General features: G+C 44.6%; 1 protein-coding gene across 2 annotated transcripts in view; it reads right to left on the bottom strand.

Moving 5' to 3' along the window:
* tmem116 (transmembrane protein 116) overlaps positions 1-15,979 on the bottom strand; it is a 35,638-nt gene that overhangs the window by 12,136 nt on the left and 7,523 nt on the right. The window contains exons 3-6 of one of the 2 annotated variants that reach the window (XM_072248030.1): positions 13,563-13,626; positions 11,686-11,817; positions 9,336-9,440; positions 1,905-1,957 (exon numbers count right to left, since the gene is read on the bottom strand). In XM_072248030.1, the coding sequence (XP_072104131.1) occupies positions 1,905-1,957; positions 9,336-9,440; positions 11,686-11,817; positions 13,563-13,626 (354 nt within the window). The remainder of the gene's footprint in view (positions 1-1,904; positions 1,958-9,335; positions 9,441-11,685; positions 11,818-13,562; positions 13,627-15,979) is intronic. The other variant, XM_072248031.1, reaches the window with a different exon arrangement.

The raw sequence follows: 15,979 nt of genomic DNA, 5'->3' as shown, positions 1-15,979 counted from the left end.
CTCACGGGAGAAGAGGGAGAATGGTTCAGGGAAGGAATGGGAGGACTCAGGGCTCAGCTACAACAGGGATGACCAAGAGGACAGGATTGGAGTATAGATCTCGGGAAAGGTTTAGGAGTGCTGACAAGGAGAGAATAAAGGTTTATTTTATTATCAAAGCATGTACGCAGGATACATCTCTGAGATTTGTCTTCTCCAGATAGCCAAGAAATATAGAAAAACGTGGAAGTCTTTGAAAGGCAAGACATCAATCACTCCCCACGCAAAAAAGAAAAAGAATCAAGAACTCGCAAACCTCAAACCACCCCCAACCCCTCTCTCGCACAAAAACTAACATTGCCCGCCTGCAAAACACCAGCTAGAACATCAAACCCCAAACCCACAACCTGTCCCTCGCAAAAAAACGTAACATAACACCCACAAGGAGAAAAAAAACAGCAACAAGAAATTCGGACCCAAAATCCTCAACCCCTCCCTCCCTCACACAGAAACTAACATAACTAATATATTACCTATAACGTAAAGGTAATAGAAAGGGACCATTTTACATCTAAGATACCTGGACCAGGAGCCACAGGGGAGATGGGTGAATAAGACTTTATAAAGTTAGGCCACATTTGGAGTATCGTGTACAGATCTGGTCACCCCACTATAGGAAGGCTGTTGAGGTTTTGGAGAGGGTGCAGAAGAGGTTTACCAGGATACTGCCTGGTTCAGAAACATGTGTTATCATGATAGGATGGATAAAGCTGGGTTCTTGGCTCTGGAATGGCGGAGGCTAAGGATAGATCCGATAGAGGTTTTCAAGATTATGAGAGGCACAGACAGAGTGGACAGAGAATATCCGTTTCCCAGGGTTAAAATATCTAATACCAGAGGTCATGCTCTGAAGGTGAGAGGGGGTAGGTTCAAGGGGGATGTGAGAGGTAATTTTTTTTACTAAGAGAGTGGTGAATGTTGGAATGTGCTACCTGGTACGGTGGTAGAGACAAATACACCAGAGGCTTTTAAGAGACGCTTGGATAGGCACGTGGATGTGAGGAAGGTGGAGGGATATGGGCTTGGTGTAGGCAGGAGGGATGAGTGTTTGGGTGTTTTTGATTTGTTTTTTTGCTGGTTTGGCACAATGCTGTGGGGCAAAGGGCCTGGTCCTGTGCTGTACTGTACTGCTGTGTGCTCTAAGACTCGGTGAGAGTAAGGATGCAGCCAGAGAGTGAAAGTGGGACACTGCAATTGGCAAGTCTAGTGAAATCAAAGGCATGGATGAACCGGGGTGAAAAAGAGATCTCAGATTCAAACCTCAAACATCCCAGTTGGGACAGAGCTGTGTTCCTATTGGATGTGGAACCAATTAGTCAAAATCATTAATACTAGAAATTCTGCAGATGCTGGAAATCCAAACCAACGCACACAAAATACTGGAGAAACTCAGCAGGTCAGGCAGCCCACATGGAAATGAATAAACAGTCGACATTTTGGGCCAAGACCCTGCCTCAGAACTGGAAAAAAAAGGGGGAAAATGCCTGAATAAAAAGGTGGGGGAGGGGAAGGAAGATAGCTAGAAGGTGTAAGTGAAACCAGGTGGATATGAAAGGTAAAGGGCTGGAGAGGAAGGAGTCTTGATAGGAGAGGAGAGTGGACCATGGGGGAAAGGGAAGGAGGAAGGCACTCCGGGGGAGGTGATAGGCAGGTAAGAAGAGGTAAGAGGCTAGAAGGGGGGAACAGAAGAAGAGGGGAGGGGAAGGAAACAAATCACTGGTGTAAGTGATTGTGTAGGTGGGTTTCTGAGACAACTAAGGTCAAATGTGACATTATATGTGGACAAATCGCTCCACTTCTGCAGAACGGGATTGTGAATGAAACCCAATACCAGAGATTCAAAAGACCAATAAAAGAATATTTACCTGGATAAGATCACAAGAACCTTCTTCGCTCTGCCTCGCCATTCGGTCATGTTCTTAGGGGAGAAAACACAAGTAAAAGATCAAAGCATTAAAACAGGTTAATTCTGACACCTGAAGCCCTCCTTTGGTCAGGGGCAACCATAGGGATTGTGTCCCAGCTGTCTCCATGGTATACAAGCCTGGGCAGTATGATATGGAGAGCAAGCTGCTGCCCATGTGGCAGGCTCTCCCTCTCTCCATACAGGTGATGAATCCAAAGGAACGGCAGAGACTGATACAGCTTGGCACCAGCGGTAACCCTCAGGGTGCAGGATCTCAATACAATAGCTAACACTAAAGAGTTAGTGCTGAGCAAACTTGCAGGCCTAAAGATACACAAGTCCCCTGGCCCTGATGGAATGCATCCCAGGGTACTGAAAGAAATGGCAGAGGTTATAGTAGAGGCTTTGATGATAATATACCAAAATTCTCTGGACTCTGGGCAGGTGCCAGCAGATTGGAAGATGACAAATATCACGCCACTGTTCAAAGAGGATGTAGGCAAAAGGCAGATAACTATAGGCCAGTTAGTTTAATATCTGAAGTTGAGAAAATGCTTGAAGCTATAATTAAATAAGAAGTAGCAAAGTATCTGAGAAGAAATGGATGCAACAGGCAGACGCAGCATGGATTCAGCAAAGGCAGAATCCTGTTTGGCAAACTTACTGGAGTTCTTTGAGGATATTATGAGCACAGTGGATACAGGGGAACAGATGGATGCTGTTTATTTGGATTTCCAGAAGACATTCAATAGGTGCCACATAAAAGCCTTATCCATAAGATAAGGATGCATAGCGTTGGGGGTGATGTATCAGCATGGATAGAGGATTAGTTAACTAACAGAAAGCAGAGAGTTGGGATACATGGGTGTTTCTCTGGTTGGCAATCAATGATGAGTGGTGTGCCACAGAGGTCAGTGCTGGGCCCTCAACTGTTCACACTATACACTAACGATCTGGAAGACGGGACCGAGTATAGTGTACCTAAATTTGCTGATGATACTAAATTGAGTGGAAAAGCAAATTGTGCAGAGGATACAGAGAATCGGTAGAGAGATATAGATTGGTTAAGTGAGTGGGCAAGAGTCTGGCAAATGGAATACAACGTTGGTAAAATCCACTTTGGAAGGAAAATGGAAGAGCAGATTATTATTTAAATGGTAAAAAATTGCAGCGTGCTGCTGTGCAGAGGGACTTGGGAGAGCTTGTGCATGAATCACAAAAGGTTGGTTTGCAGGTGCAGCAGGCTATCAAGAAGGCAAATGGGATGTTGGCCTTCATTGCTAGAGGGATTGAATTTAAGAGCAGGGAGGTTGTGCTGCAACTGTACAGGGTACTGGCGAGGCTGCAGCTGGAGTACTGTGTGCAGTTCTGGTCTCCTTACTTGAGGAAGGATATACTGGAGGTGGTGCAGAGGAGGTTCACCAGGTTGATTCCAGAGATGAAGGGGTTAGACTATGAGGAGAGACTGAGTCGCCTGGGACTGTACTCTCTGGGGTTCAGAAGAATGAGAGGGGAATCTTATAGAAACATACAAAATTTTGAAAGCGATAGATAAGATAGAAGTAGGAAAGTTGTTTCCACTAGTAGTTGAGACTAGAACTAGGGGACATAGCCTCAAGATTTGGGGGAGTAGATTTAGGACAGAGATGAGGAGGAACTGTTTTTCCCAGAGGGTGGTGAATCTGTGGAATTCCCTGCCCAAATGAAGCAGTGAAGGCTACCTCAGTAAATATATTTAAGACAAGGTTGGATAGATTTTTGCAAGGTAGAGGAATTAAGGGTTATAGAGAAAAGGCAGGTGGGTGGAGATGAGTCCGTGGCCAGATCAGCCATGACCTTATTGAATGGTGGAGCAGGCTCGATGGGCCAGATGGCCGACTCCTGCTCCTACTTCTTAGGTTCTTCGGACCAGAACCTTATATTCTGTCTGGGTAGCTTCCAACCTAATAACATGAATATCAAATTCTCCTTCAGTTAAAAAAAAATCCCTCGCCTCTTCCCCCCTCCCTTCTTCTATTCCCCACTCCAGCCTCTTACCTCTTCTCACCTGTTTATCACCTCCTCCTGGGACCCCTCCTCCTTCCCTTTCTCCTACGATCCACTCTCCTCTCCTATCAGATTCTTTCCTCTCCAGCCCTTTAACTTTCCTACTCACCCGGCTTCACCCGTCACCTTCCAGCTAGCCTCCTTCCCCTCCCCCAACCTTTTTATTCTGGCATCTTCCCCCTTCCTTCTCAGCCCTGAAGAAGGGTCTCAGCCCGAAACCTCAACTGTTTATTAATTTCTAGAGCTGCTGCCTGATCTGCCGAGTTCCTCCAGCATTTTGTGTGTGTTGCTTCTAAACACCATGACCACACTGACAAGTGATTCCAGGAGAGGAAGACACAAGCTTGTTACCTTAACTGCACATTCTGAATTGGCTGCTGTAAAAATGGAACAAGCAGTAACAAGCTCAGAATTCTAGATTTCAAAACCAAGGAGGAGGCCTTAAAACCCATCCTGGGAATGTGTCAAACCTTCACTGGAAACTTTTCACCTTAATTCCACCCGCTTATTATAGACTTCAGGAAGAGGAAACCAGAGGTCTCGAGGTTCCTCATCGGAACTTTAAATTCCTGGGTGCCACTATCTCCAGTGGTGCTGTCCTGGACCCAGCACATAAGTGCAGTTGAGAAGAGAGCACGGCAGCACCTCTACTTCCTTAGGAGATTGCAGAGATTTGGCATAACATCTAACTCCTTGACAAGCTTCTATAGATGTGCAATGGAGAGTATGTTGACTGACTGCGTCACAGCCCGGTATGGAAACACCAACGCTTTTGAATGGAAGATCGTACAAAAAGTAGTGGACATGGCCCAATACATCATGGACAAACCCTCCCAACAACTGAACACATCCACGTGAAACACTGTCATAGGAAAGCAGCGTCCGTCATCAGAGATCTTCAACACCCAGCTCACACTTTCTTCTCGCTGCTGCCATCAGGTCGAAGGTACAGGAGCCTCAGGACTTGCACCACCAGGTTCAGGAACAATCACTACCCCTCAACCTTCAGGCACTTGAATAAAAGGGAATAACTACACTCGACTTCATTTGCCCCATCAATGGAATGTTCCTACAACCAATGATCTCACTTAAGGACTCTTTATCTCATTATCTCATGTTCTTGTTATTTATTCCAATTTAATTATATTTGCATTTGCGCAGTTTGTTGGCTTCTGATCTTTCACTGATCCTGTTATAGTTACTATTCTAGTGATCTACTGAGAGTATGCCCACAAGAAGATGAATCTCAGGGTTATATGTAGTAACATATATGTACTTTGATAATAAATTTACTTTGAACTTTGTCAACATTGTTATTAACAAGAACCAATCCAGTTTTGATAGTGAAACTGATGCCTACAAGAGCTGAAGTGGATCTGAGGGCACATTAATTTCACTTCTTCCAAATACATTGCTCCAAATGCCAAAATGCTACAATTAGAATGGAGTTAAAATTTTCATTTTCTCTTTCCACAACAGATGTCTAACCTGCTGTGTACTTTCACATCAGAAAGATGTACTCACATGGTGACTAATACATTAAAGCTACCGCTGAGACCTCCAGTTTCTCATTTCATTGCATTAGAAAATAAAAACCAATTTACTTATGAAGAGACACAAAGATTCGTACCATCACTCAGCATGGAAACAGGTCAAACACCATACCCAAACTGAACAGTGGGCACATCCATCAATCCCATCTTCCACCATTTGAGCCTTTTGCCAAGGAGATTCAAGTGCTCACCTAGACGTTCCTCAAATGCAATCAGCAACTCTGCTTTTCATAAGACCAGTAGATATGGGAGCAGAATGAGGCCCGTCGTGTCTGCTCTACCATTTCATCATGACTGGTCCAATTTTCTTCTCAGCCCCAATCTCCTGCCTTCTCCCCGTTTCCCTTCATGCACTGACCAATCAAGAATTTATCAACCACTGCCTTAAATGTACATAAAGACTTTGCCTCCACAGCTGCCCGTGACAACGAATTCTACAGATTCACCACTCTCTGGCTAAAGAAATTCCTCCTCATCTCTGTTCTAAAAGGGCGCCCCTCTATTCTGAGGCTGTGCCTTCAGCCTTCAGCATATGGCAGATACCCTCCCCTGTGAGTGAAGAGGTTCCATTACCTGGGCCCACGCGCAGATTGCTCCTCTTGTCCCTACTCTACAGGAGCCGTTGAGTGGTGTCGCAGCAACAACCTAGCACTCAGTATGCAAGACCAAGAATTGACCATGGACTTAACCAAGGGTAAGACAGGGGAATGACACCAGTCCTCATAAGGGGATCAGAAGTGGAAAGGGTGAGCAGTTTCCAGTTCCTGGGGATCTCTGAGGATCTATCCTGGACACAACATAACAACTCAGTAACAAAAAAAGGCATGGCAGCAGCCATATTTCCTTAGGATTTGAAGAGATTTGGTATGTCACCAAAGACACTTGCAATTTTTTACAGATGTACTGTGGAGAGCATTCGAACTGGCTGCATCACTGCCTGGTATGGGTGGGGAGAGGCTACTGCACAGGATCAAAATAAACTACAGAGAGTTGTAAACTCAGTCAGCTCCATCTTGGGCACTAGCCTCCCCAGCATCCAGGATATCTTCAAGGAGCGATGCCTCAAAAAGGCAGCGTCCATCATTAAAGACCCCCATCACCTAGGACATGTTACTGTTACCATCAGGAAGGAGGTACAGGTGCCTGAAGGCACACGCTCAACAATTCAGGAACTGCTTCTTCCCTTCTGCCATTACATTTCTGAATGGACATTGAACCCGTGAACACTACCTCACTACCTTTTATTCCCTCTTTTTGCACGACTTATTTAACTTTTTAATATTTTACAGTTTACAGATTTTATTATTATGTATTGCAATGTACAGCTGCCACATAACAACAATTTCCACGACGTGCCGGTGATATTAAACCCGATTCAGATTCTGATTCCCCAGTTATTCTTTTGCCTTTAACATGCTTTGAGAACACCTAGAGATGAACCTTAACACTGTCTGCCAGTGATAGTTCATGGATCCCCTTTGCTTTCCCAGTTTTAATTTTTAGGCATCTCCCAACGCTTTGTAGATTTGATGGGTTTTCCCATCTTTTGTTCCCTGTACAGTACCTGTCACGTCCTTCCCTTTTCCTCAATATCCGACCTTGATTTCCTTTCCGCCATCCAGGGTTCCCTGCTCTTGCGAGCCTTGCAGGAACACAATGACCTCGGACTCTTTTTATTTCCTCTTTGAATGCTCCTCAGCTCGTAAACCAGGGGTTCCCAATGTTTTTATGCCATGGACCCTTACCATTAACCAAGGGGTTTGTGGACCCCCAGGGTTGGGAACCCCTGTTGTAAATGATCCTTGTCTATCTTTGCTGGTCCTTGTCTGATTTTAATAAAATTGGCCTTCCCCAAATTTAAGAACTTTATTCCCAGGTTGTCCTTATTTTCATCGATATCCACTACAAAATAAATAAAGTTATTGTCACTATCTTCAAAATTTACCCCAGTTGACTTCTCCTCCATTTAACCAGCTAAATTTCTCAAATAAGGCCCATTAGTGTTCCTTCCCTCATTGGTCTATTTACATACCACATCAAAAAATTCTCCAAGAAACACCGAAAGCTCCCCCTCCTTTCAGCCGTTCGTTCTACGATAATGGATGGCGAGGTGGAGATACATCTCTACCAAAGGAGGTGTAAAGTACTCTGTCCCTCCGCTAGCCTGCAGGCCACTCTTGGGTAAGGTGTAGCACCTGCTTAGGCCCCCCGGTCAGGGTCACGTGAAGCCAGAGCTACCTGGTCCATATCACATATGTGATCTCTGATGCCAGGCTGACAATCTCTGAAGAGTATTGATAATGGCTGGGGTCACCCGTCTTGTAGAGGAACTGCCCAGAAAATGCAATAGCAAACCCGCCCCCCAACATCTGTAGAAAAATTTGCCAACAACAATCATGGTCATGAGACCAAGATCACCCACGTCATACAACACGACACATGGTGAGGATGATAATTCTATGATTACTCCAGTTAATAGTTGGGAAATTGATCTCTTAGTACTATAATCCTATTTTTTTTAAATCATATCTCTGTACTACTTCACTTTGTAAATTTACTTTGAAATTTTCTTGCTACACATCTGTTTCTCTACCTCCTGTTGACTATCAGATAGCCCCCCAGTAAAATGATGACACCCTTTTTATTTTTAAATCTCTACCCATACAGCTTCATAAGGCACATTCTTGGATACCTTCCTTCAGGACTAAAGTAATGCAAAGCTACCTGTTCATTGACAACCCCCTCTGTCTGACCTAAAATCCTGTACACCAGGGTACTGAGTGCCAGTCCTGCGTCTTTCAATCAAGTCTCAAGTGATGGCAACAACATTGTAAGCCCACAAGCAACAATATCATAGCCCCAACAGAAGGCACTCAATTCCCAATGAGGCTACCGGGTCTCCCAATTCCCAATGAGGCTACCAGGTCTCCCAATTCCCAATGAGGCTACCCGGTCTCCCAATTCCCACTGAGGCTACCGAGTCTCCCAATTCCCAAAGTGACTAACGAGTCTCCAATTCCCAATGAGGCTACCGGGTCTCCCAATTCCCACTGAGGCTACCGGGTCTCCCAATTCCCAATGAGACTACCGAGTCTCCAATTCCCAATGAGGCTACCGGGTCTCCCAATTCCCAATGAGGCTACCGGGTCTCCCAATTTCCATTGAGGCTACCGGGTCTCCCAATTTCCATTGAGGCTACCGGGTCTCCCAATTCCCATTGAGGCTACCGAGTCTCCCCATTCCCACTGAGGCTACTGAGTCTCCCAATTCCCATTGAGGCTACCGAGTCTCCCAATTCCCAATGAGGCTACCGGCTCTCCCAATTCCCAATGGGGCTACCAGGTCTCTTAATTCCCAATGGGCTCCCGGGTTTTTCAATTGCCAATGAGGCTACCAGGTTTAATGCCTGGTCTACAAGATTCACTGATCACTGCTGAGCTCAAACTGCAGATCCACAATCAGCCCTGGAATTAGTTCATTGTAATAGTAATGGAGCCATAGAGAGATACAGCACAGAAATCAGGCCCCCAGCCCATCGAGTCTGTACTGACCATCATCCATTCATTCGCATTGGAAAAGACTGGACGAAAGGTCTCCACCTGAAACGTCGACTGTACACTTTTCCATAGATGCTGCCTGGCCTGCTGAGTTCCTCCGGCATTTTGTGTGTGTTACAGTATAGATAGTGATGGCGAGGGGAAGGGGAAGTGGTCGGTTGAATTGGGGGGGAAGGGAGAGATTGGGCAGGGAAAAGGAGATAATGTTGCTTGAATGATTAAAGAACCACTTACCAGGTCAGATGTGCCATTCTCCATATTGTGAACCCTTGTCCTCAGCTCACTGAACAGGCACCAGATATAGTTCAGAGTGTAGCAAAAAGAACAGATACACAGGATCTGAAATGCACATGGGGAACCATTACAACAATATCATTACTTCAAAGGATTCAAAAAGAGGGAACTTTTCAAGGATATAGTTATCACCTCACTGCCGTAGGGTTCTCATGGCAATGAAACTACTGGTACAGATATTGTGGGGGATTCAAATCTACCTTTCACTCAACTCCACAGGGAACTCGAGAGAAACGCCTTTTACAGTAATGTAATTGGTGGAAAGTTACTGACATTGAGTTGGGGTTCACCTTAAGAGACTGGTCTGATGTGATGATGCAATTACGTACTTTTACTGCACCTTGCGTTCACTGTTTGTAGTGCAATAAGTGAGTTGTTAGGTTTTTTTGGAAACACAAAACGCTTCCGCTGTTTTTATTTGCGAAGACCTATACTTTGCCTGCACAAAATTCAGGTCACAGAACTCACCGTCACACTTTTACATAAATGCATTCAGGGAAAAGTCAGATAAGTAAATGAGGGGGGAAGGGAACTGCAGGTTATACTGCTCTTTGCCAGAAAAAGGCCAGCAATATCATGAAGGATCCCACACACCCTACTCGTGGACTGTTTGCCCGCTCCCTTCAGAGAAGAAGCTATGTAGCATCCTCACCAGGACCACCAGGCTCGAAAGCAGTTACTTTCCCCAAGCAGTGAGGCTGATCAACACCTCCACCCCTCCACACACCCAACCATCACTACTTTGTCACTTCCTGTCAGAGTCACCTTGTGTGAAACATTCCTGTGCCTAGAGTCACTTTATGAACATAAAATCAAACTACAGAAGCTATCTTGTGTATTTATATTTATTGTGGTCTTCATCATTGTGTTCTTTACCTTATTTTGGTTTTTTTGGGCTACGTTGGATCTGGAGAACAATTATTTCATTCTCCGTTACATTTTTGTACTGGAAGTGATGTTGAGCAGTCTTGAATCTATAGTCGGATAATGAGGGAGTGACAAGTGGAGCACAAGTACTGTCTGGGATCCACGAGGATCACAGACTATACAGTTGAACTAGATTTTGCAGATAGTTTCCTTAAATCACTTACTTAGGTTGGCATTAAGTGCGGCAACATCTCAGGCCCTTTCACCAGTCATTCGTTCTTGTCAAACAGCTGGCCAGAGAGTACTTTTCCCTCACCCCCACATCTTCTATTCCCCACTCTGGCTTCTGATCTCTTCTTACCTACCTATCACCTCCCCCTGGGTCCCCTCCTCCTTCCCTTTCTCCTATCGTCCACTCTCCTCTCCTATCAGATTCCTTCATCTCCAGCCCTTCACCTTCCCTACCTACCTGGCTTCACCTATCACCTTCCAGCTATTCTCCTTCCCCTTCCCCACCCACCTTTTTATTCTGACGTCTTTCCCCCTTGGGAAGCTTGTTTAGTGAGCCCAGCTCAGCTGACAAGCAGCTATGATCAAATAATCACCAGAGTCTTACCTACCAGGCTTAAAAAAAAAATTAAGATAATTTGATCGAGGAATTGGTGAGTTACAAATGTCATCAGCCTTTTAATCCAATAAGTCTTAAAAGATGAGAGCACAGGGAAAATTAAAGAACATCAGAAGGAAGAGAAAGACTTCTTTCAATTAGAGGTCATGAGTTAAGGGTGAGAGGTGAAAAGTTTAAGGGGAACGTGAGGGGAAACTTCTTCATTCAGAGGGTCATGAGAGTATGGAATGAGCTGCCAGCACAAGTGGTGCCTGCAAGCTCAATTTCAATGTTTAAGAGCAGTTTGGATAAGTACATGGATGGTAGGGGTATGGAGGGAGGGTTATGGTCCCGGTGCAGGTCAATGGGAGTGGGCAGTTTAAATGGCCCGGCACGGATTAGATGGACCAAAGGGCATGTTTCTGTGCCGTACTTTTCTATGACACTATGACTCTAAGTTTATGAAGAACGTAATGGAGCATTTCATTCAGGTAGATATTCTGGAAATTTCCAACTCGCATTTTCAAACTCAAAAAGTAAACAAACAATAATTTAGAAAATACCTGGAGACAGAGATGCTAGAAATTCTCAGGTTCGGGCAATATCTGTGGAAAGAGAAATCCTCCTTGTACCAGTCACTGCCCTCCCCCATTAAGGATAACATGTTTTTCTTTCTTTGCCCCAGATCTGATATGTTAAGTTTCTCTCTTTGTAGTTGCCTGGCCTTCTCAGTTTTTAAGTACCATGTTTCACCTCCTTCCCTTGTTGGTTTTCTACCTTACCCTACTCTCTCAACATTTGTTTCAGAGCACTCACCTGTCCGACCGCCTGGAGATTGTAGCAGTTCACGTTCTGAGCAGTGAGAGTGTCCCCGTAAAGCAGATGTCCAATCAACCAACAAAGCCCCAGCAGCAGATCGATCAGACTCAGGTAGAACAAAGGGTGCATCTGAAGAACCAAGGACACGGGATCTGTGGCTTACAATTCACTACAAACTGACTACAGCACGGCTTCCACTCAAGCCATCCTCCAGCTAGACGGGTTACTTTCTGCCCATCTTCTCCATCAACCCCTCCCCCTTTTACTTGATCAGAGGAATTTGCTGACAACTCCAGCGTACGGACAAGGAAGCAGATGACGGGTACAATACAATCTGGGTAGATGGTGTTATACTTCAAGCTGGGCTGAAACAAGCTCAAGCATTTACCAATAAAATCTAGCAAACGTTGAAAGGCCTGGATAAAACTGAAGTGCTGAGAATGTTTCCATTCATACTGGAGTTCCCAACCTGGGGCCCACAGATCCTTGCTTAATGGTATTGGTCCATGGCACAAGAAAATTTGGGAACCCTGACAGTAGAAGGAGTCTACAGCCTCAGAATAAAGGGACATCTCTTTGGAACTGAAATGAGGAGGAATTTCTTCAGCCAGAGGGTAGTGAATCCATCGGGATTAATTGCCACAGAGAGATGTGGAGGCCAAGTTATTAAGATTGATAGGTTCTTGATTGGTAATTGTGTTAAGGTTTCAGAGAATGCAGAAGAAAGGGGTTGAAGAACAAATCAGGCATGATTGAATGGTGGAGCAAATTCAAAGGGACCAAACTGCCTTGTTCTGGTCCTACATTTTACGGTCTTCAAATATTCAGAAGTTCATTTAGTATCAAGGTATGTATGTAGTATACAACTCTGAGATTTGTCTTCCCCAGATAGCCATGAAACAAAGAAAATCATGGAAATCGTTCAAAGGGAGAAAAAACATCAATTCCCCTCCCACCACCCCCCACTCACAAAAACAAACAAGTCTCGCAAACCCCAAACCTCCAACCTCCCCCCTCGCACATAAAACAAACAGGTCACTCCATACGGAAAACAGCAACAAGAACATCTTACATTGAACCTTAATAACTGGGCACATGGAATTCAGATGTCTCGTGCGGAAATTGCTTGAAATTAAATATACTTACTCAAAATGAGTACAATATTTATAAAATATTCAATAATCAGGATTAAAGCCTGTCTCTCTCTTGCCAGAGTTGAAATCCCCATAAATCCTGCAATCATTGCCCTTTAGAAATAAGAATTTTCCTTTAAATGCCAGAGTCCTGAAAAGATTTCCCTGATACTCGGGAGCTGAAGATATTGTTAAATGCAATATTTGGCTAATTGGAGCAATCATATTGGATCATTGGCTTTTAAGCAGATTCATCTGTGCTGTCCCAATAGAATATCTCTTCCTGACTGTAATCCACTGATTCCCACTTGAAAGTATACATAATCTAGCTTGGTTTTCACATTTTTGCCACGGATTATTAAGGTCATCTTTAAAGAATGTGATCCCATGGACTGACTGACACCCAGTGAACTAAATACCAGAATAATTTTCAACCTGAGACAGAGAGAGAGTTGGGCAACATGAAGATTTCTGAAAAGTGGACCAGTGGATTCTCAGACCAGGGTACATAAGAGCCTAGGGATGGTGCCAAGGATTACTAAAACCCCCGGTGTTCTCATAGTAGTAAGGTAATTGAGTTAAAATAGTTCACTATAAACATACTTTGCATGCCGGATGAAAGATTATGGGAATCCCCAAGACAGCCCCAACTCCTCAAAGGAGTGACATCAGATACTTCTGGGGGCAAGCACAAACTGCCAGGCCTGTCGTACTAATTAAGTGGAACAGAGTTAGCCTTACCTCTGGGTAATGGAAAAGCTGCATAAATGCTGTATATCCAAGGATGGAGCCTGAACCCACCATGCTGAGGGAGAGAGGGAGAACATCCTGCATTAAAACCAACCCACAAAACATGTACAAGCTAAGAGCAATGGTGGGGGGGGGGGGGACTTACAGAGAGTTAAACAGAATATATCAAAAGTCCATCACAGAGTAGTAAAGCAATGCTGGGGTGAGAAACCACTTCTACTACAGGGAACGTGAAACCACAGGTAAATGTATCATATTGATCATTCAAACCCTAAGAGTCTTTATGGTACCTTTTGTGGTGCTCAGACCTGGCAGTTTTGTCATACTCTTGTTCCTCTGACCTGGAACATCTAACGATTACATGCTGACTGTTCTACTTACCAGGAGAGTTCTCCTCCATGATCCTGACTGCAGTTTACACACCGCCAAAAGCACATGTTAAGCACAAGATATTGAATGCTGCCGTCTCCAAACAAGAAACAGCCCTGGCTGATGCGTTTCAAAACATAGTCAGGGGTTTCAATCCAGCTTGTTTGAAGAAACCCCTGTCCACAATGGTCATCAGCGTATACCCTGCAGCACCAGGGGTCCTTGGGATCAGCCAAGGATGCCACCAAGCAACATGGAATGAAAAATCTTTTCATGGCTGCCATCTGCTGGCCACTGCTGAAAATTCATGCACCGTGTCAACGTGACAGGATCAAGCTGGGCTGGGCCTCTGTGTTTCAGACCTCCAAGCACCAACAAGACTTAAGTGGCATCAATTGTGGCTGTGTTACATGGATCTGTATGCAGGAAGAAAGCTTTTAGAGAATAGAAATGTAATAAGACCATGAGACATGCGGTAGGAGCAGAATTAGGCCATCTGGCTCATCCACCATTTGATCTTGGCCGACTTATTTTCCCTCTTAACCCACTTGTCCTGCCTTTTGACCCTAATTTTTGATGGTCTTACTAATCAAGACACTAACAATTTCCACTTTAAATACACCCAATGAATTTACCTCCACAGCTGTCGGTGGTAATGAATTCAACAGATTCGCACCAGCTTCCAGCTAAAGCAATCCCTCCTCATCTACTCTAAAGGGACAGATTCTGAGGCTGTGCCTGCTGGTCCTAGACTCTCCCTCTATCGGAAGTATCCTCTCCACTTCAAGGTCTTTCAATATTCGATAGCTTTCACTGAGATTCTTCCCTCATTCTTCTAAACTCCAGTGAGTACAGGGCCAGAGCCATCAAATGCTCTTCATGTTAAACCTTTCATTCCTGGTATCATTCTTGTAAGTCTCTTCTGGACCCTCTTTAATACCAGCACATCCTTTCTTAGATAAAGGGCCTAAAACTGTTCAAAATACTCCAAATGAGGTCAGACCCTTGCTTTAAAAAGCCTTGTTTTTTATTCCAGTCCTCTCAAAATAAATGCTAACATTGTATTCACCTTCATCTTGACTGATTCAATCTGCAAGTTAACCTTTAGGGGATCATGCACTAGAACTCCCAAGTCCATTTGCTCCTGTTTTCTGAATTTGCTGCCTGTTTAGAAAATAGTCTAGGCCTTCATTCCTTTCACCAAAGTGCCTGACCTACACTATATTTCATCTGCCACTTCTTGCCCAGTCTCCTAATCTGTCCCAGTCATTATGCAGACTCCCTGTTTCCTTAACACTGCCTGCCTCTTCACCCATCATCTGCAAACTTGGCCACAAAGCCGTCAGTTCTATAATCCAGATCACTGACATACATGTGAGAAGAAGTGGTCTTAACTCTGACCCCTGCGAAACACCACTAGACACCAGCAGCCAACCATAAGAAGCTTCCTTTATTCCCAAGCTTTGCCTCCTGACAATCAGCCTATCTTCTGTCCATGCAAGTATCTTTCCTATTGGACCAAGGCCTCTTACCTTACTTAACAGCTTCACGTGTGGCACTTTCTCAAAGACCTTCTGAAATCCAAGCAAACATCCATGACCCCTTTGTCTATCCTGCCTGTTATTTCCTCAAAAAAAATTGTCAGGCAAGGTTTCCCCTTAAAGAAACCATGCTGACTTTGACCTAAAGTATCATGTACCTCCAATTACCCCGAAACTTCATCATTAATAATGGACTCTAACATCTTAGAGTTAACATCTAGCTCTAACTAATCACTGATGTTAACTCTAAGGAGGGAGGAGGAGATGGCCGTGCAACGCAGCGTGCGCGGTCTCTCCAGTGAATGATATCGTGTTTGTTAAATAAGGGCCGTGCACAATTCTAATTTGATGGAGACAGACGTGAGAAGCACGGAGGAACATCTGGAGAAACTTCTGAAATGCCCAGTTTGCTGCCGCTGCTACTGTGCGATTGAGAATCTCCAGAGGGGAAGGCCCCAAATCCTCGGCTTTACCTGTTGCTGGCGGCCAGGGCCGGGA

The sequence above is a fragment of the Mobula birostris genome, chromosome 31 (assembly GCF_030028105.1).
Source record: "Mobula birostris isolate sMobBir1 chromosome 31, sMobBir1.hap1, whole genome shotgun sequence".
Lineage (NCBI taxonomy): Eukaryota > Metazoa > Chordata > Chondrichthyes > Myliobatiformes > Myliobatidae > Mobula > Mobula birostris.
The sequence above is the reverse complement of the archived record's forward strand: the minus strand, read 5'-3'. Positions and strand labels throughout refer to the sequence as shown.